Here is a 20,049-nt window from a genome sequence, read left to right as displayed (position 1 = left end):
TCTCCCGCACACACTCCCCTCATTTCAGAATCAGGGGCTGTGGAGGCGGCTCTGCCCTCAGGCACTGTCGTTGCTCCCTGCCCCCCCACCCTGTGCACCCACATTGTTCCTCTCCTTCAAAGGCTGTTTCCAACCCCTTCTTCAGCAGAGTCTCTAATTAACCTCCTGGGTCCGTCCTTCCTCCTCTGTAGAAGCCCAGCAGTAAGTGCCCCCTGGCCCCCAGAACTGCACTGCTTAAAGAGACCGTGGGGGCCACCTAATCCCATGTTTCATTTATGGATGAGAAATCAGGCCCAGAGAGGGGGCATACCTTGCCCCAGGGTCACTCAGCAGGTGTGGGTGTGGACCTAGGTCCCCAGATCCGCAACCCAGAGTCCTTCCATGTATACTGCTGACCTACAGCTGCCCAAGCTTTAAGCACATTTCCATTACACGGAGGAGGGCTTCTACCTGCAGGAGAGGAGGAGGGAGCCCAGAGGTCCTGAGTTCTGAGTGAAGCCCTTGGCAGCGCTGGGGGCCAGGTGGAGGGAGGGGGCCAGTTTTGCCATGCTGAGGGTTCAGAGGGAGGGGACGTGATGGGGGGCATTCAGAGGGCTGTGGATAGAGGGGACTGGGCTTGGAGATGGGGACTGCTTTGTGTAGAACAAGGAAGAGGCTATCAGAGGGGTCTCATGGAAGCTGGGGCCCCTTATTCAGGCCCCAGCCTGTTTTTGTCTGCCCCCAACATACTCAGCACCTGTCATTACGGAGATCTGCTTAGAGGCCATCCCCACTCCTCACTGACCCCATCTATATGTCAGGCACTCCTCTGCAGAGCCAGACCCTGGGGGGCCATGGAAGGAGCAGGACCCCAGCCCCCGACAGCCAGTTGCCGCTTGTCCATGTCCCTGACCCGAGGCTGAGCCCAGTGGTGACAGCGCAGTGCCTAGTGCTGCCCAAGACTCACGTGCCGTCCTCGTTGCTCCGGTAGAACACCAGGAAGGGGTCGGATTTCCCAAAGAAGTCCTTCTTGTCCAGCTTGTTGGCACAGAACTGCATGGTGGCCACATCCTGCGGAGGGAGGGGCCAGGGCGCGTGAGGCAGAGGAGTGGGAAAACAGCTCAAGACCCCGACAGGCAAGAGGATCCAGCCTCAGCCCGGCTCCACGCCAGGCCCGGCTGGCATCCCGGGGCTCACTCCACCTGGGCAGCAGCAGGCCTGGAGGCCCGGGTACAGAAGCAGGAGGATTCTGCAGCGGCCCTGGATTGAGTCTTAGCTCTGTCACCTTCTAGCTGTGTGACCCCGGGCAAGGTAGGTAACAGAGCCTCAGTGCAGAGCTTCAGTCTCCCATTGCAACCTGGGGACTCCAGGGGGCTGGGGACTAGGTGAGATGGGGTGTGAGGTGCTCAGCAGGGAACAGGTGTAGCAGTCCCCCATGAGCGCCAGCCCCCGGGATTCCATTCCCAATTCCCTGAGCAGCTAAGAAAGGGGAACTGATTAATCCAAGGTCCGCCTGAGTGTGATCTGCGGGCCCAGAAGCCTCCACTCTGCTCTGTCTCCGATGCTTCTTTCCTGCCTGCATCTGCCTGGCTCCAGCGGAAGCTGCAGTGCGAGCATCCTATCTGTCCACACCGCCTGAGTCTCCAGAGGCCCACAACGCCCTAAAGTGGATGTGGCAGGGACAGTGGCCCGTGTAACAGCTAAGACACCAAAGGCTCAGAGCAGGGAACTTCCCTGAGCTCGCCAAGTAGAGCCAGGTTCACCTGAACCCACCATGCTACAGAGGGGCTACAGAGGGGTCCTGAGCACCTCAGGGACCTCCCTGAATGTGGCCCCCGCTCACTCCGCCCAAGCAGCCCCCCTGCTTAGCAGTTCTGCATCCTAACGGTCACGCCAGCTATCAGACTCTGTCCTGCAGACCCTGGGCCTGCCCTGCTCTAGGCCAGCTCCTGGCACACCCCTTTCCTCTCCGCAGGGGGCATGTCTTGAGGTGAATGACCCACTGCCCAGTGAGGACCAAATGGTGGTCACAGAGATGAAGATGTAAGCCGGGTGCAGTGGCACATGCCGGTAATCCCAGTGGAGACAGGAGGATCTCCAGTTCAAAGCCAGCCTCAGCATTTAGTGAGGCCCTTAGCAACTCAGTGAGACTCTGCCTCTAAACAAAATGCAAGAAACGGCTGGGGGAGTGGCTCAGTGGTTAAGTGCCCTGAGTTCAATCCCTGGTACAAAAAAAAAAAGAAAGAAAATGAAGATGTGTTATAACCTCCCTTGAGGTTGAAGGACACAGTCAAGAGGCTGAACAGTGGGACTGGTGGTATAATGGTCAGGCCTATGATGGCTGCGGCCAGGCTATCTGCTTCACTAGCTGTGGGACCTACGGTAAATTAATCACCCTCTCTGTGCTCCTGTAAAATAGGAGGAACGGGCAGGGCCTACCTCACAGGCTCATGGGGATAAAATGAGATAATTGTACAACGCTGAACACCGCGGCTAGCACAATTAAGTGCTGTGTGCGTGTGTGTTGTCGTCATCATCATTATTCTTAGAACATTTCTCCCCCCCCAGTGTGTGTGGCCGCTCCCTGCCCCCCCACACACACATGCCTTCCCACAAGGACATCCAGTGACAGCAAACTCAGCATCCCTCCACTGGCTCTCACTCAGGAGCATTCATTAGACACCCTCTGTGACATGCCTTAACAAATTTAGTCTTCAAAACAGTCCTCTATTCGCTTTTTATGAATGAGGAAGCCGGGTCGGAGAAGTGAGGTGACCTTAGGCTGGTAACTAACTGGTAGAAGGGAAATTCAAACCTGTGTAAACTCATTTCAAAGTTATGTCTCTCAGCACACCACTCCCTCCACCCCAGGGCAGGAAGTGCCACTGAATACCCCTGAGGATGGGCACTGAGATGCCGGGTTAAGGGCAGCTTGAATCCTGTCTCCCAGCGTCACAGGCCAGAGTAAGAGAACAGCTGACTTACTGAGCACTTACTAGGTGCCAGGGATCTGGTGGCACCTTCACCCTTGACACAAGTCCCAGTCATTTCTCTAGCTTCTACCTTCTCCAGAGGAGGAAACAGGTTAATCATACACCCCAAGTCCACGGTGAGTAACCCAGGCCGTCAGACTTGAGTTTTCACTGCTATCATTCTCTTTCTTTCTGTGATGCTGGGGATTCAACCCAGGGCCTTGTGCATGCGAAACAAGCACTCGACCAACTGAGTCATATCCCCAGTCCCCCATCCAGAACATTCTCTAGGCTTCTAAGGCATTCAGCAGACACGCTCTGGAGAGTTCCACTCCATTCCCAGCTAGTGAACAGAGCATTTTTCCTCCCTCCCTCCCTCCCTTCCTTCCTTCCATGCTGGGGATTGAACCCAGGGTCTTGAGCATGTGAGGCGACCACTCTACCGGCTGAGCTCTATCCCCAGCCCTGGAGGGAGCATTTTAATGCCTTCCTGTGGAGCCACATCCTGTAGCCTGGAAAGGAAGAAGGCCTGGGACCTGGTGGCTCCTCCCAGAACCCCTTACATAAACTGTGGGGACCAGTGTAAAGGGAAATGTGGAGGCTTTGAGAAGAGTTCAGCAATTTCAGGGTGGTGACAGCAGAGCATTAAGCCACGTGCATCTCCCTGTGTGACCACACAAGGGGCCATGAAGTGGGCCTGGTCCTTCCCACAGAGGCAGCCTGAGTGGCACCAGTCAAGGCAGAGGACCTGGAGGGGAGCAAGGGGGACAGTCCCATCAAGGAAGTCAGAGGCCCGAGGTTCAGTCCTAGCTCTACAATTTCAGCAAGTCCCTCAAGCCCCCTGAGCCTGTTTCCTCATCCGTGAAGTCACATGTCGGGCAGGATGACCACCCCAGTCCCTTTAAGCCTGGCAGATCAGACTCAGTGTCGATGCCACATGAACACTGGAGTGGGCCAACAGCTGGGGACACTCAGTAGCCAGTCCTGGGGGAGCACTGGCACTCAGGTGACAGTGTGGGAATCCAAGGTCCCTGCTGCCTCCCTGGGTCACAGTTTGGTGGTTATGACAATGACTTTTCACATCTGGAATTCCCCTGAGTGATATTCTCACCTGCATGAACACAGGTGAGCCCCACAGGACTGCCCGACCTATACAGGTGACTACCTGCACACCCTGGAAAGAGCCCCAACAGATGCCACAAAATCCAGACAAGCTAAAGAGGTGGTTGTTGTTTTGTTTTGCCTCAAAGGAGAACTCCTCAGGTCCCTGCAAGATCAGAAAGCTGGTAGAAATATCAGATAAAAAGCAAATGTAGGGCTGGGGTTGTGGCTCAGCGATAGAGCGCTCACCTAGCACGGGCGGGACCCGGGTTCAATCCTCAGAACCACACAAAAATAAAGGCATTGTGTTGTGTCCATCTACACCTAAAAAATAAATGTTAGAAAGAAAGAAAAGGTAACTGGGTGGGGCCACACATGCCTATAATTCCCAGGGACTCAGGAGGCTGAGGCAGGAGGATCAAGGCCAGCCTCAGCAACTTAGCAAGACCCTGTCTCAAAAAAATAGAAAGGACTTGGGATGTAGCTCAGCACCTCTAGGTTCAAACCCAGTTTAAAAAAAAAAAAAAAGAAATAAAAGAAAAGTGACTGCAAGACCTTGATAAACTGTAACTTCCAGGGCCAGTCAATGTCCCACAGCACCTGACAGACGGCTCCGAGGAGCCAAGGACCACCAGGTTGGAGTCCCAGCTCTGCTACTGGTTGCTCAGGAGGCTGGGGGCACACAACTCCCCCTCTCTGCAGTTCGGTACAATGGAATGATAATACCCCCGTGCGAGCCCCTCAGGAAGACCAGGGGCGTGACGTGTCAGTTCCCAGCCATGGTGGCCAGCATGGGGCAGCTGTGAGAACAGGGGCTGCCACCGTTGGTTACAAAGATGACACCAGAAGAGGCTCTAGTATGTGCCAGCCACTATTTTTATGTATTTAATCCACTTCATCCGCTCAGCAACCCTGTGAAGTAGGTGCTTTCATTTTAAAGACAAGGAAATTGAGGCACAGAAAGGTTAAGGCCCTTGCAGGAAGCCACACAGCCAGAAAGAGGAGCTGGGACTGGGACAGACAGCCTGGCTCCCAAGACCAATAGCTGAGATTCTAAAGGATGACTCCGCAGCATCCAGATAAGCTTAATTATGTTCCCTGACCTCAGTTGGCCAAGTCAGGGAGTGTGAAATCCATTTGGAAAGGCCTCCGTGAAACTAGTTAAAATCCAAAAAGAAAGACAGAAAAGGTTGGCTCTGAAATTCAGCTAACTGGAAAATCCGCCTGTGGGCCCAGCGTCCCGCTGCTGGCAGATAGGTGGGCGCTGTGGGGGCAGGGGGCTGCCTCCTCGCTCCTGAGCTGCCCTCCTGGGCATAAGCTCGGCCCAGGTACTTTTGCCTAAAGTCCAGTATGATTGTGGCACCCTTGAAGGATCCGCTGGGGACAGACAGACCTTCAGAGAGGTTTCTGACATGGAGGCCAGCTTCCCTCCAGGTGAAGGCCCACCGTGGGGAAGTCCTTGAGACAGGAATGTGTCATTGTCTGGTACCATTGTTTTTCTTTCTCCTTTTTTTTTTTTTTTTTTTTTTTTTGCAGTGCTGGGAGTGAACCTCCCAGGGCATCACAAGCTGGGCAAGCGCACTACCCCTTTCCTTTCTGAGGCAGGGTCTCACTAAGTGGCCAGGCTGGTCTTGAACTTACCATCCTCCTGCCCAATTCCACCCCAGGCCCTGCCTCTGCCTGTGCTTTTGAAGGTGGCCCGAGTCCTACAAACAAGGCCTCCCCAGCCTCCTGTCCCATCCCGCGTGGTCAGTGAATGGATGTCCAACCCTCCACAGACAAAGGTGTGGACCCATGAGGAGGCCAGGGAGGGGCAGGGGGATCAGCCAGCCAGCTGGGTATCCGCAGATTCTGGCGAGGGTCCGAGGTGGAGGGTGTCAGCCCCAGCCTGCGAGATGCTCTTCCCAAACCAGAAGCTTCCCGGGAGTCAGCCTGGGAGGATAGAGCCGCTCCTGCAGTATATCATTTCCTGCAATTTCTGCCTTTCACCCTATCTTTTTAAAAAACATATTAAGTTTTTCTAAAACAGCAGGATTGCCTCAATTTGCATCTCTCTGCATGTTAATTGAGCTGCTTGGAAGAATACAGCCAACAGCCTTTCTCTCACAGCCAGCGCCTGGCCTCCTCCAGCACCTTCGCCCTCTCTGCCTCAGAAGAGTGCTGCTATGGAGGTCAGAGGCCAGTCCCAGGGGTCAGCAGATGGGCTGAAGGCCAGGCAGGAGTTAGCAACACCCAGGAGGGGAGAACAAAAGGCAAATCTGGCTTGGGTTTTGCTGGCAGCTCCCAGGGTCAGAACAAGCAAAAATCCATGATAAACAAAATATCAAAAATTTAAATGAAGACATTTTTACAAATGAAGTCATTGAGGCACAGAGAAGTCAAGGCACTTGCCCCAGACCACACAGCTAGTTAAGCAATGGCATTTAGTATGGATCCAGAGCCCCCAAGTTCGTTATCATTTCGCCCCTATCACTGGCATGTTATACCCCGAGGCACACTTGTAAATAAACTGTGGGACCACAGTGACATTTATTGTCTTCTCTTTAAGGTCTGTTGGAATTTCCAAATCTCCTAGAATTGGCACATTGCCCTTTTTAGTCAGGAAAAAAAGAGCTCAATTAAACAAAAGGAATCCTTAGCCACAATTCTCCCAGAGGGGAGAAGCGAGAACCCAGGGGGCCGGGATAAGACTACAGAAGCTGGACACTTGGGGAGGCCTGAGAAGACCCCCGGAAGACCCAGAGGCTCAAGGCTGATGTTTATTCAAACACAGGCCCTGGGCAGAGAAGCTGATCTGGAAGACAAGGCCTCCTCAGGCTTTGATTCTAACAACCAAGTTGAGGTAAGCACCTCTTAATGACCCAGTTCCCAAACAATCTAATCAGCTGCCCCTCTTGATTTGGTCATTCAGAGGCTGAAAATCTCTGATGGACCATTTTCCCTCCCACTCAGTAAACCTGTGTGTCTAGGATACCAATTTAAACCAACTATCCATCAACTGGAGCTCAATTAGAACATGAGGATGTTCACTGTAGCGTTGCTTATTTTGTTTCTTGTAAGAGAATAGGTTCAATAAATGACAGACCTTCCATACAAAAAGGAATAATACACAGTTTTTTTGTCCTGGGGATTGAACCCAGGGGCACTTAACCACTGAGCCACATCCCCAGCTCTTTTTTGTATTTCATTTAGAGAAAAGGTCTCACTGAGTTGCTTAGGGCCTTGCTAAGTTGCTGAAGCTGGCTTTGAACTCAGGATCCTCCTGCCTCAGCCTCTGGAGCAGCTGGGATTTCAGGCGTGTGCCACTGTGTCCGGCTTATATGCAGCTATTAAATACATGTCTTCTAAGACCATTGAATGACATAGGAAAATGAAGCCTATAAAGCTAGCTACTGGGCTGGGGACGAAGCTCAGTGGTAGAGTGCTTGTATATAGTCCCTAAATCAGAGAGGGGCAGTAAAACATCATTCCCTAAACGCCCCCTTTCTGCTCCCAAAACCCAGCCAAGTTAAGAGAACAACTAGAGCAGGTCTGGGCTGCAATATCCAGATACATATTATCAGGAGGACCCTGGCTTTCTCTTCGGCTCGCTGAAAACTAGGGCAAGTCAGAGTTATCTGGAGAAAGCTGCCAGCTTGCAGGAGTGCAGCCAGGTTCCGTGCTCCTTGGGATGCTGGTCCTACAAGCAAGCCAAGCACGCTGCGGCTGTCGCCGTCACTGCTTCTGCAGCCTCACATGTAAAACCCTCTCTGAGCAGGACAGAGCAGAACTGGAGCACTGTGGAAAGGATTCGTGTCACTCGTCCTGCTGGCCGCCACTGGACAAAACATTGTGGAGGAAAGGAGGTACAGCTTGGCTGCTTGGCAAAGCACTGTGAGGCAGGGAGGTGCAGTCAGCCTGTCACCACTAAACTCTTCTTGGAACTGTCACTGATCTCCTGCAGGCTTTCCCCAAGAAACCACATGTGTCTCGGCTGTCTCGGGCACTTTCTTTGGCCTACACTACTGCGCTGGCCCAACTGGGCTGTGGAGGAGACAGCTTGCCTGGCTGGCCCTGGCTTCAATCTCCAGCACCACAAAATAATAATAATAAATAAATAGAAATTAATAATAATAAAATAAAAATCACAATCTAGATATCATAGTATACCAATTAGAAGAAAAATATACGCATACACTCAAGGAAAAACAGGCTTGGAAGAAACAAATCAAAATGTCCATAATAATTATCTCTGGGTGATTTTTTGATTCTTTAAAATTCTCTGTATTTTTCCAACAGTTTTGCCACTGGGCATGATGAAATTGGGGCAATTTCTTTGTCGGGGGCACAGTACTAGGCATCAAACCCAGGGCTTGGTGTGCGCCAGGCAAGTGCCCCCCCCCCCACCCCACGGAGCTGCATCCCCAGCCTGAAATGTGGGGATGCCCGATCTCCTGTCGACGCTAAGGACCACGGAACAGTGTTCGGAGCAAATGCCGATTTTAGGAACTTTCTTGGCCTTTAAATCCCAGAAGAGCTAGGCTTTTTCTATGCCTATCAAAGTAAGCTGGTGCTAGGTTGGAGCCCACCCTAATCCCCGGCAGGTCCCCGCCCGCCCACCCCATCCTGGGAGGGAGGGTCCACTTGGGCTGCGGATGCTCGGGGCAGGACGCCCTGCTCCGGCGGCCACCGGCTCCGACTCCGCCCTCTTCCTTTGATCCTCCCACTGAATGCTGAGCCGGGAAGACCGAGCAAAGCGGCTCAGATGTAATTATTTTAATTCAGCCAGATGCTGGGAATTAGGCTCTTTTCCTTGCAAATATTCTAGGGAAAGACAGAACTCAGCCAAAGATGTGCCGGGAGAAAAGGAGCTGGCAGCGGCAGCCTCCAGTGCAGGGGAGGCGCCCCCAGACCCCCTGGCGCGGGAAGAGCTTGAGTGCGGGGGGGGGGGGGGGGGGGCGCAGCCAGGTGGTCCCTGGATGCAGAAGGGAGGGAAGGGGAGGAGGGGGAGGAGGGGCCCCGGTGCCAATAGAAGCCTGTTGACCAGCGCTGGGCCCTGAGCCGGCGGCTGCAGCCTCCTCGTCTCCAGCTTTACAGTTTCCTCAGCGCTCTCCCGTCTATTACCTTATTTAATTATGAACCCGGGGGAAGCCACCAGCTGGGCCAGAAGCTTAGGGGAAAACTGAATCGAGGTTGCTAGAGGTTCAGAGTCCACCTCCCTAGGCACCTGCCAAGCAGCCACCTTCCCGATCTCCTTCACAGCAACGGGTCAGGCCCACCCGCTGGTGGAAACCCGAGGCTCTGGGCGCAGAGGCGGCAGCCCGGCTGCTGCGTCAACCGGCTGGAGCCCGTGTCGCCGCAGAGGACACAGGTGTAGGAGTTTTCCTCATTACCTGCTGCTAAACCCTCGGTCTATGCTTCCTATTCATTCAGTCACGATTCATAATAGCTTCTCAATGAACACCTACTGCGCAGTCAGCCAGTGCCGGGTACACAGTGGGTGAGGTTGATTCCCCTAGAGCCACCAGGTAAACAGAAGAGCAGCACCAGAATGAGCAGCTGCACTTGAGTTTCTTTGGTCATCTCTATGCTGCCCTGTGTCATCAATTCTGTTTTCCTATGTCTTAGTCTCCAACTGAAAGCAGAGTCTGTGACCCAATAGCTAGTGGTTAAAGACCTTGGCTCTAGAACCAGATTGCCTGGGTTCAAATATCTTCTAATTCGGTGGCTGTATAACCTCGGACAGGTCACCTAATCTCTCAGTGCTGCGGTTTCCTCATCTATAAATTGAGGATCATAATACATCAGATTTTATAATATATCATACTACATACATTATATATTATAATACATCAGATAAATAAGACAACCACTTAGCACAGTGTGTGGTCCAGAATAACAATTGCTCAATTAATGTCAGCTAACACTATTATGCCCCTATTCTAGCAGTTCTCAAGATTTAGACCAGGAACTCTGGGAGAAGAGGGGTCCATGAGGTCAAAACTGTTGTTGTCATAATGCAAAGCAAAGAGTTTCCTAGAGGTTACATAACTGATATCACAACAGATTGACTGCAGACTGGATATGAGCATCCAGCTGTCTATTTTTGTGTGTGGTGCTGGGGATGGAAACTGGGGCCTCCAAGTGCTAAGGATGTGCTCTACCACTGAGCTCCACCCTGCTTCCTTCATCTGTCTTCTAAGAAGCTGGACATTAAAGAAATTTGTAAAAAATGTAAAACAAGGGGGTAGAATGTAGCTCCATGGTAGATACCTGCCTAGCCAGCATCTAGGAGGGCCTGGGTTCAAATCCCCAGCACTGGAATGAGAGGAGGGATGTGGTGGGGTAAAACAAGGCCACTCTTTTCACCAAAGAGTCTGTTTCAAAAAATACAGCTAATTTTTTTTTAGAAGAATTTTTTTTTTAAACTTGGGATTGAACTAAGCTAATAAACCCAGTTTTAACACTGAGCTACCTTCTCAGTCCTTTTATTTATTTTTTATTTTGAAACAAGTTATCACTACATTGCCCAGGCTCGAACTTGTGATCCTCTGCCTTGGGCCTCCAAGTTGCTAGGATTATGGGCATGTGCCACTGGGCTCAGTCAGAAAATGTGTTACTTTTAAATGAATTCATAATAAGTAAAACATTTTTTTTTTCTGTTTTGCCTGGTGCAGTGGCCCACATCTGTAATATTTGGGAGGCTGAAGCTGAAGGATCACAAGTTTGAGACCAGCCTCAGCAGCTCAGTGAGACACTGTCTCAAAATAAAAAGGGCTGGGGATGCAGCTCAGTGGTGGAACACCCCGGGTTCGATCCCCAGCACCAATAGGAGAGTTACACTGTCCAGAGGTCAGAAAGTCTCACTTATTCTCCTCAGCCCCCCTAGCCCCAACGGAAGCCCTGACCCGGGATGTCCCAGGCTGTGCCTTGGAATGACAGGGGCCCTCCAGCCCCTGTCCTCGCCTCCTCCTCTTCTCCCCACAACCTACCACTTCCCACCTGCGGTTCCTTGTTAACTTGTGTGGCCCTCTGGGTTTGGAGGACAAGCCCAGATTTTAGAATCAGGCTGACCTGGATCAGAACCCATGACACTGTTTCTTATGGTCCTTAAAAAGGTGACTTAGCCTCTCTGATAAAATGGGAATAATGTTTTAGATATTTCCCTATCTATAAAACAGTAATGACATTTTAGTACCCGCCTCTTAGGATTATTATCAGGAGTAGAGATATAAGTTATGTAAAAAACCCCACCACTTGACAAATATCTATCATCATTATGATATTTATGAGTACTATTAACCGTCAGATCCCTGAGCCTCTTCTTGGGGTGCTCAGCCACCCCTTCGATGTCCCCACCTCCTGCTTCTCTCTAGTTCTATAGGGGAAGCAAAATAAGGGCTGCCTGGGACTGCAGACTGGCTTCTCAACACGCATGCTCATACACACACACGTATGCACACACACACACGCATGCTCATACACACACACATGTATGCGCACACACACGCATGCTCACACACACGCATGCACACACACGCGTGCACGCACACACACTCTCTCACTCCAACCCCACAGAGGGCTGTCACCCTATCCCGGAGATAAAATGAAAAGTGACAGGCAAATGTCAAGCGCCCAGGACTGAAAAGTCCCCTCCATCACCAGGGCTGGTGCCAGGGCAGTCTTGGCTCAACGACACATGACAAGGACTGGTAGTAGCCCTGGTGTGTGGGAGCCTGGGGACCAGGGCTTGGGGCTCACTTCTGCCACTGACCAGTCCCCCCCCCAGCCGGGGCCTCACATTGAGCTGGGGTAAAAGGGAATCACTTTCCAGCTCCAGCTAGTTCAGACTCAGGAGCTGGGACACCAGGTCACAAGGAAGCCGCCTACCCTCTGTCACTGCCCCACCCCCACCAGATCCCATCGCATAGTCCCTCTGCCACTCACCCTGCAGTTGCTGAGCTCCTCAGCGGACAGGATGATGGTGCCACATTTCTTCCCGGGGACACCACTGGGAGAGAAGACGAAAGAATGGAAAGCCAGACAAAGACAGAGCTAAACCTGACCCCCCGAAATCGGGTCCACCCCCCCGCCCCATCTGGTGGATCTGCCCCAGAGCCCCTGAGAAGACAGCGTCTCCTGAAATGCATGTGGCAGCGTGGCCTGGTGCATCCTCCTGGGGCCAGGCCCTCGGTTCCAGAGCTGCCCACCCCCTGCTCCCAGAGCCCACCAGGGAGGCTGGTGTCTGCCGCACGGTCCTAGGATCCCCAAAGCATCCAGACTCACCCAGAGGCTTCCAGACCAGTGGTTCTCAAACTTTCCATCCAAAGACCACTTCTGTGGGCAAAAGACCTGGTGGGCTAACCACCCCACCCTGCACCCGGCTGACCCCAGGGTCCCAGAATGTTCAAGCTCTGAGCCACTCTGATTTGTCATGGGAGGGAGAGCAGCAAGAGGGGGCAAGGCAGGAGGGCTGGGTCGTGTTAGTGGATCTCTCCCATGGCTGTGTACCCTGGAATTCTTGGCTGGAGTCTCCTGGGGTTGAGAGAGTCCAGCCATCCATGCAGCTCCTCACTGAGCTGGGCAGCAGGGACAACAGCCACAGTGGAGAGTCCCTTCCAGGAGGGCAAATCCCAGGGAGCGGCTCCACCCAGGGGGCCCCTTATCAGGTGGGCCCCTTCCCCCAAGCACCAGCCCATCCCACTCTGATGCTTGATACTGGAAGGAGGCATATTCTGGTGCAGTCAGGGGCTAATGGGAGGGAGAGGTGAAAAGGTCAGGCTGTGAGCAGTTGTGTGACTCCTTCCTCTTTCCTTGCCCACAAATAAGTGTAATTGTAGCATCCATTTTACTATATGTACACCCAGAGCCTGGCACCGAGGAGGACCTCCCTGGACATCATTTCCCTCCCTGCATCCTTTGCTTCATGATGGTGCAAAGCTGGTAAAATCCTGCCCTGCCCCCCCCCCCCCAGCCCCAGGGCCACCAGCGCGCTGTCTGTGGAACACACTTTGAGAACCACTGATGGAGCTCTTTCCAGCACCAGCTTTTGGAAGGACAGCTCCCAAGAGAGGAGGCAGGGGAGGAAGGGAGCTGGCCCCAGGGGGTGGGGGCTGACCAGCCGTCCCGGGTCTTCCCCTTGGGGTGGACAGAGCAGGGGCCACACCTGCTGCCTCCCCTGCTCCAGGCAGGTGCAGTGCTGCCGGCTTGTCCCAGAGACTTGAGCACCCGAGCTGACTGCCCAGGCCCTGCCCGCCTGCTGGTCCGGTGCTCCACAGTAGTAAGACGTGGTTCGTGTGACCAGGCAGAGAGAGTCCCACACCAGCCTCCTCCGCCCTGTGCTTCTCCATCTGTTCCTCTCTTTGCCTCTGAGTCCTTCTTCTATTTCTGATCTCTCTTTCCCTCCTCTCCAGCCCCAACCTGCTCCCACAGGCCTGGCCTTCCTTCCTCTCCCCCTCCATCCCTCTGGACTTTCTCCCTCCCCCTGTCTTTGCAGTTACTGTCACCTACTCTCCCTGGGCTAGGAGCAGCCCTGGCTCCCCTGGAGGTCCCTTCCCACATGCAGCGCTTTGGTGGCCAGGAAGGCCGGGGGAGCCCTGCTCTCCCAGCCAAAGGCACTTCTGCCAAAGGCCCCTCCCAGCAAAGCTCCCACCCTCCCCCCACCAGTGTGAGGAGGAAGCCAGGCTGGGGGTGGGGAGGCTCAGGGGCTCTGCCCCACCCACATCTGCAGGCAGCCAGCCCAGAGCTATGGTCAGGGTGGGCAGGGAGTGGGGGCGAAGCTGGTCATCCTAGGTGGCAGGCATATGTGAAAGGGGATGGGCTGGGCCTGCTCTGGGGGTGGAAGAGGAAGCTGGCATCCAGCAGGGGAAACCAAACCCAGGGGAAGGGGAGAGGGTAAAGAGAAGGCAGGGGAAGGGCGGTGGGGGACACAGGCCAGGGAGAGGGGAAGGGATGCAGAGTGCCCAGGCCTGCTCATTCCTGGAGACAGCCCCCAACTCAGAGCTCCAACCTGCCCCTGAAGTCCCAAGAGCCACTGGGGTTCTGGATGCTCCAGCTCTGGCCTGGATGGGGGAGGGGCTGGCTACAGAATGGGGATCTCCATTTGGGACCCTGCAGAGGGACCCAGGACCCTCTGTCTCTCACCAGGGCTGAATTCACAGTAGTGGGATCTAGAACTGAGGCCCGACTCAGATGTTCTCTGCAGCGGGCTGAATGTCAGAGGACCCCAGGGCCAGAGATGTCTGGTGACCTACCCGTTCGACACAGCTGGCATGGGTTTGCCTGTCCTGGAGTTCAGGCTGAAGGCTCCTATCCTGTGGAGACAGGGAGAGAGCACCAGCCATGAGCCTAGTGTCCTGCTCCGGAGAGGCCAGAACACTTGACGTTGGGATGCTTAGAGACGATGATTTCCTGTCCTGGAGGTTATTAAAACAGGACCAAAAGCCACAGACCAGGGAAGGAGAGGTGTTCTCAAACTCTGGTGTGAAGCAGGGACGAGTTAGTCTTCAAGTGGCCCCAGAAGGAGCAGCACCAGCATCCCCTGGGAATAACCCACAGACATAAATAACCCACCCAGACCTGCCAGTCAGAAACTCCGGGGGGGACAGAGCCCACAACCTGTGCCCCAGGAGACCCTGACGCCTGCTGCAGCCTGGGAATCGCTGTTCTACATCATGAACCTCAGTACCCAGGCTGTGAAATGGGGAGAAAGAATCACCCGAGATCATGTTGTTGAACTGTGTCCTCCACAAACTCATATATTAGTCTTTAGCCTGCAGCACCTCAGAATGTGACTGAGACAGGGCCCTTAAAGAGGCAATTAGGGTAAAATGAGGTCATATGGTGGGTCTTAAAAGACTGATGTCCTTTTAAGGAGAGAGGAGGCCACAGATATGGAGGGACCATGTGAAGACAAAGAGGAAGACACAACCATCTGCAAGCCAAGGAACAGGGCTTCTGAAGAAACCAACTCTGTGCCTTCTTGATCTTGGACTTCTAGCTTCAGAACTGTGAGAAACTAAACTCCTGTTATTTAATTCACTCAGTCTATAGCATTTACCGCAACAGGGCAATAAACTAGGAGAGTTGCCTGTCCCTCAGTGTCTGTAAGGAATCGTTCTAGGACCCCCTGCATAACAACAGCCTCGGCTGCTCAAGTGCCTCACGTAAAGTGGTGCAATGTTTGCATTCACCTTGCACAAATCCACCCGTGCACTTTAAGTCATCTCCCAATTACTTGCAATACCTGCCACAATGTAAGTGCTATATAAATAGTTGTTATACTGATATTGTTTAGGGGAAAATGACAAGAGGTAGTCGGAGCCAGGCATGGTGGTGACACCTGTAATCCCAGCAACTGGGAAGGCAGGAGCATCTCAAGTTCAAGGTCAGCCTGGACAACTAAATGAGACTCTGTTCCAAAATTTAAAAAAAATAAAAAGGGCTTAGGATATGTCTGGGTTCGAGAAAGGAAGGAAGGAAGGAAGGAAGGAATAAATCTATACGTATTCAGTATAGACACAACTTTTTCTCCTGAATATTCAACCATCTGCAGTTGGTTGAATCCATAGATGTGAAATCCATGGATACTCAGCGCCGACTCTACAGATTTCATAAGCAAAACACTGACCCCTGTGTGTGGCCCAGAATAGATGCCCAGTAAACAGGAGCTGGTAATAGGTTTAGTCATGGAGACAACTAAACTTAGACACAGAGCCTTCAGTGGGGTGAAAGGTCCCCGTCCTCCACCGGCACCTCCATCAACCTCTGTTTTCCATCCTGTGCGTCCTTTAGGGCTCAGCTCCCAAGCCATCTCCTGTAGAATTGTCCTCAGGCCCACCCCAGAAACTGTGGTCAGGGGGCAGCAGACAAGAGACAGACCTGGATGACAAGTGGGCACAGAAATACTCACTCCTGGGCACTGGCACCAGGCCATGCCAGGAGAGTCATGGAGGGGGTGGGGTGTAGGCAGAAGGGACTGCGGTAAAGGTCAAAGGCCCAGGGACGGGTAGACTGAGCACAGGGTCAACACCAAAAGAGCCGAGCTCCTTCTCAGATAGAGAAAGAACAAAGAATCATAATTAAAAATGGTTAAGGATACGTTCAAGGCAGGGGGTAGCAAGGGTGAATTTTGTATCCTTTTTTTTTTTTGAAAAGGTTCTCAAATACTTTAATTTTCAGAACTCCCCAAACTTGAGTTTTCCCCAGTCCTCAATATATGATAGCTATTGTCATTATTTTCTGAGAACACAGAGATTTCTGGGGACCCTGAAGTTACCACATAGTTATCAGGGGTCACAGATAAGGAACTAGGAGAGAGACTCCACACACACACATCATGAACCACAGGGAGGGGACAGTGTCCGGTGGGAACTTGGCAGAAGCAAGTGGGCCCTGTGGCCTAGACACTAGTTCCTGTCCACAGGTGGCTGCTCTTGCCTGGGCCTTGCCCCTAGGGCTTCCTCAGAAATAGAGACAAGAGAGGTGACTGTCCTGCCTGGCTAGCCCCGGCAGGTCCCTGAAACCACTCTCAGGTTCTATGGGGGAACCTGGGTCCTCATCTCAGACCCTGCTCAGGGCAATTGCTTTCCTCTAAAGCACCTTTAGTCCCATAATACACCGTGAGAGGCAGGGCAGGATGGGAAGGGCCTCACCGCCCTCGGCTCTAGCCTACAGTGAGTGGTGAACAATCCCAGGAAAACGCTACGGGAGCAGAGTCGAGTCCTGGGTTCAAATTTGAGAGCTCTCCCACTTCCTGTGGCCTTGGGCAAGTTACCTCCTGGTGCTGGGGTTCCTCCCCCCCCCATGCAATGTTAGGGATGGGACTGAAAATGGATAAGAAGTGTCTTCTGGGACTTTGGGACTTGAATAACCCCACTTGGTTTCTCTCCAGGATAACTGGCTTAGAAACCCTTTGAGAGCAGAGCCCATGGGTCTCCTTATACCCTGCAAATGCCCCCTGTGGCTGTGTCACCACCCTCAGCCAGCCCTCAGCAGGGCAGCAGGAAGTTGGACGGTGGCTGGATAAGCACCCCAGAAGGCTGTACCCCCTGCTGCACTTACGTGAGGGGCTTCTCCAGGCGGCTTCCGGAGGACCCCACGATCTCTCCAAGGGTGCAGAAAGCCTGGCCCAGGAAGTCCTGTATATCCAGGAGACAAAAGAGATCAGTGTCACAGTTAGGCCACCACCCTCACCGGCTGGCCCAGGGAAGTGAGGGGCTCTGAAGTACCAAGACACAGCACTGGACACACACCATCACAGTGAAGGAAGCCCGAGGACAACCCAGGACACAGCATTTAAGAAATATGAGGGGCTGGGGTTGTGGCTCAGTGGTAGAGTGCTTGCCTAGCATGCGCAAGGCCCTGGGTTCGATCCTCAGCACCATATAAAAATAAATACACAAAATAAAGGTATTGTGTCCAACTAAAAAATAAATAAAAAGAAATATGGACTCTCAGGGTCCTTATGGCAGAACTCACGTGTTTGGACAAATCAGGGCTCTTGGAGTCAACGTCATATCTACAAGGAACACAGAGAGAGGGTGGAGCAGGTGGGGACATCCTGCCTACCCCTGCCTGGGCAGTATCAGCACCTCCCCCAACCCAACAGCCTCCAACACTATGGCTATATCTAGGAGCAAGGGCAGGAATGGGTGCGGGCTGTTGATCCGGGGGTAAAGTGTACCCTGGGGCACTCTGCTGTATGTTATACCCCGTTAAAAACTGCAAACATAAAATAGATGAGCTCTGCCACCTCCGCTGGCTCACAGGTGGCTGAACCACCACACCCATCACTCTCTGTTCCCCAGCTTCCCAGGCAAAGGAAGCTCCAGACCTGGCCTTTGACCTTGCCTTGACCTTCCCTTGCCCAGGCCTGCCCAGCCTGCCCACTCACAAAGGAGCCTGGTCCCCCATGAAGGAGGCAGGCATAACCATCCAGCCTGCACCCAGCCGGCCTTCCTAGCTTCTGAGCACGTTCCAAAATGTCACCAGGTGACTTCTCTGCCATGGGCTGCAGAACATGCTGTGACAGAGCAAGAGGTGTGGGTACCTCTCAGCTTCCAGGAGAGAAAGGGCACTCAGAGGAGGAGCCTAGAGGAATCCCCAAGATCTTTCCAGAGTGGACAGTCCCCCAGGAACCAGGCAGCTTCTCATGCCTCCCCTAGTCAACTGAGACACTTTGGGGGAGGGGTATCTTGGTTCTTGCTGCTGCGCCCCCCTTCTCAGTCCTGTTGAGGCTGGGGATGGACTTCAGCCAACTGTCACTTTTAACCTGCCAATCTTGGACTCCCCCCCCCATATAACAGCTCCTCCCACTTCCCCAGGTAAAGGGTCCTGCCCCTCAGGTCCTGCAGCCCTACCCCCTGCCCTGGGTCCTCCTCCCAGCCGCAGCTCGAGCTCCCCTTTCCACTTACAGGTCAAAACGGAGGTTCTGTTTCTCCTCAAAGAAGTAATCCACGATGAACTTGCGCACAAAGTCGGGGTTGAGCGTGTTGTCGATGACTTCGGTGCGCCCGAACTGCAAGACAAGATGCGCGTGGGCCTCAGGAGCCTGGCTGGTAGGTCAGGAGGGAGCCCTGGGCTGTGGTCCGGCAGTCCCGCCTCCGCGGGCTCCTGTCCCCGTCCCCTCCCAGTCAAGGTGTGCACTTCACTTGTCAACCAAAACCATCCGCACTGGGGCTCCAAGCTCAAGGGGGCTTCATTCTCTTTCCACTGAGGCTCTGCGCAAGTTGGATGGCTGCGGACACCTCAGCAAGCCCTTCTCCTCCTGCCTCCTGACTTCACCCCCTCCAGGCCCTTTCCCTGGCCTCCCCTTCTCTGCCAGTGGCATGTCCCCCATTCCTCAAGGCCCATTGCTAATGCCACCTCCTCAGGAAACCTTTCTGATTCCTCCAACCAGAGTTTTACTTCTCTGAATCTCCAATGAACCTGAACCCACCCTATGACCTCCGGACATCTCTGAGGGATTTCACATTAGATGTGTATTTATGTAATGCCCTGATTGTAAGCACCAGGCAAGATAGCAGCTGGCAGGAGGCCATATCCTAAAAGATGCCCGCCTTCGGTAACCCCCTCTCTTATATATGGAATGACCTGGTGACACACTTCTTCTTCTTCTTCTTCTTTTAAAATAATTTTTAGTTGTTGACAGGCCTTTATTTTATTTACTTATTTCTATGTGGTGCTGAGCATCACAGGGCCTCACACATGCTAGGCAAGCGCTCTACCTCTGAGCTGCAATTCCAGCCCAGTGGTGACACACTTCTATGAACGGACCATTGCACAAGTCATAGGATGTCACCTGTGAGTTTATATTATAAATGACTATGACTTCCATCCTGGGTGCCCTTGGTAGTTCTGTCACTTTGATGAGGCCAGCTGTCGTGATGTGAGCTGCCCTGCAGAGGGGGTAGCAAGGAAATGAGGGAGGCCTCAGGCCAACAGCCAGTGGGGAGCTGGGGTGTCCACTCACCAGCAAGAGCCTGCACCAACCCCCTAGCTGGGAAGCAAAGCCTGTCTGGCTGCACCTTGATGTGATCAGGTAGGTAGGTCCCAGTCAATACCTTGGCCAGAGCTTTGTGAGAAACCCCAAACCAGAGGACCCAGCAAAGCAGCACCCAGATTCCTGACCCTCTTGTTTAAACCACATGCTCTGGGGTCATTTGTTACTTGGCAATAGATTTTTTTACTATACAGAGATTGGATTTTCTTGATTTCCTTGAGTAGACACTCGAGAACTTTGCATACAGCAGACACTTAATAATTGAATCCCATTAAATTCCCCAAATGGCTTTGGGCAAGTCACACTCCATCTCTGGATATTAGAAACACCTTGAGGACTTGTTAAATACAGATCATGGACTTCAGTCCCACAGGTTCCCATTTAGCAGGTCTGGAGCGGGGCCTGAGAGTCTGCATTTTACAAAGTCCCCAGGTGATGCTGCTGCCGCCGGTCTGCGGACCCACTTGGAGAACTGCTGGACTAGACTGTGGTCCACTGGATTCTCTGTTCCTTGAG

General features: G+C 53.1%; 1 protein-coding gene across 2 annotated transcripts in view; it reads right to left on the bottom strand.

Annotated features, from left to right (window-relative positions):
• The window catches only part of Cpne5 (copine 5), an 88,766-nt gene that overhangs the window by 32,048 nt on the left and 36,669 nt on the right, over window positions 1-20,049 (bottom strand). The window contains exons 4-10 of one of the 2 annotated variants that reach the window (XM_046450756.2): window positions 18,446-18,549; window positions 17,511-17,550; window positions 17,094-17,170; window positions 14,285-14,344; window positions 12,318-12,368; window positions 11,979-12,042; window positions 947-1,050 (exon numbers count right to left, since the gene is read on the bottom strand). In XM_046450756.2, coding sequence (XP_046306712.1) covers window positions 947-1,050; window positions 11,979-12,042; window positions 12,318-12,368; window positions 14,285-14,344; window positions 17,094-17,170; window positions 17,511-17,550; window positions 18,446-18,549 — 500 coding nt within the window. The remainder of the gene's footprint in view (window positions 1-946; window positions 1,051-11,978; window positions 12,043-12,317; window positions 12,369-14,284; window positions 14,345-17,093; window positions 17,171-17,510; window positions 17,551-18,445; window positions 18,550-20,049) is intronic. The other variant, XM_046450757.2, reaches the window with a different exon arrangement.

Source organism: Marmota monax, unplaced genomic scaffold (assembly GCF_021218885.2).
Source record: "Marmota monax isolate L192 unplaced genomic scaffold, Marmota_monax_Labrador192_F-V1.1 WCK01_AAM20220418_F8-fsc00127, whole genome shotgun sequence".
Classification (NCBI taxonomy): domain Eukaryota; kingdom Metazoa; phylum Chordata; class Mammalia; order Rodentia; family Sciuridae; genus Marmota; species Marmota monax.
The sequence above is the reverse complement of the archived record's forward strand: the minus strand, read 5'-3'. Positions and strand labels throughout refer to the sequence as shown.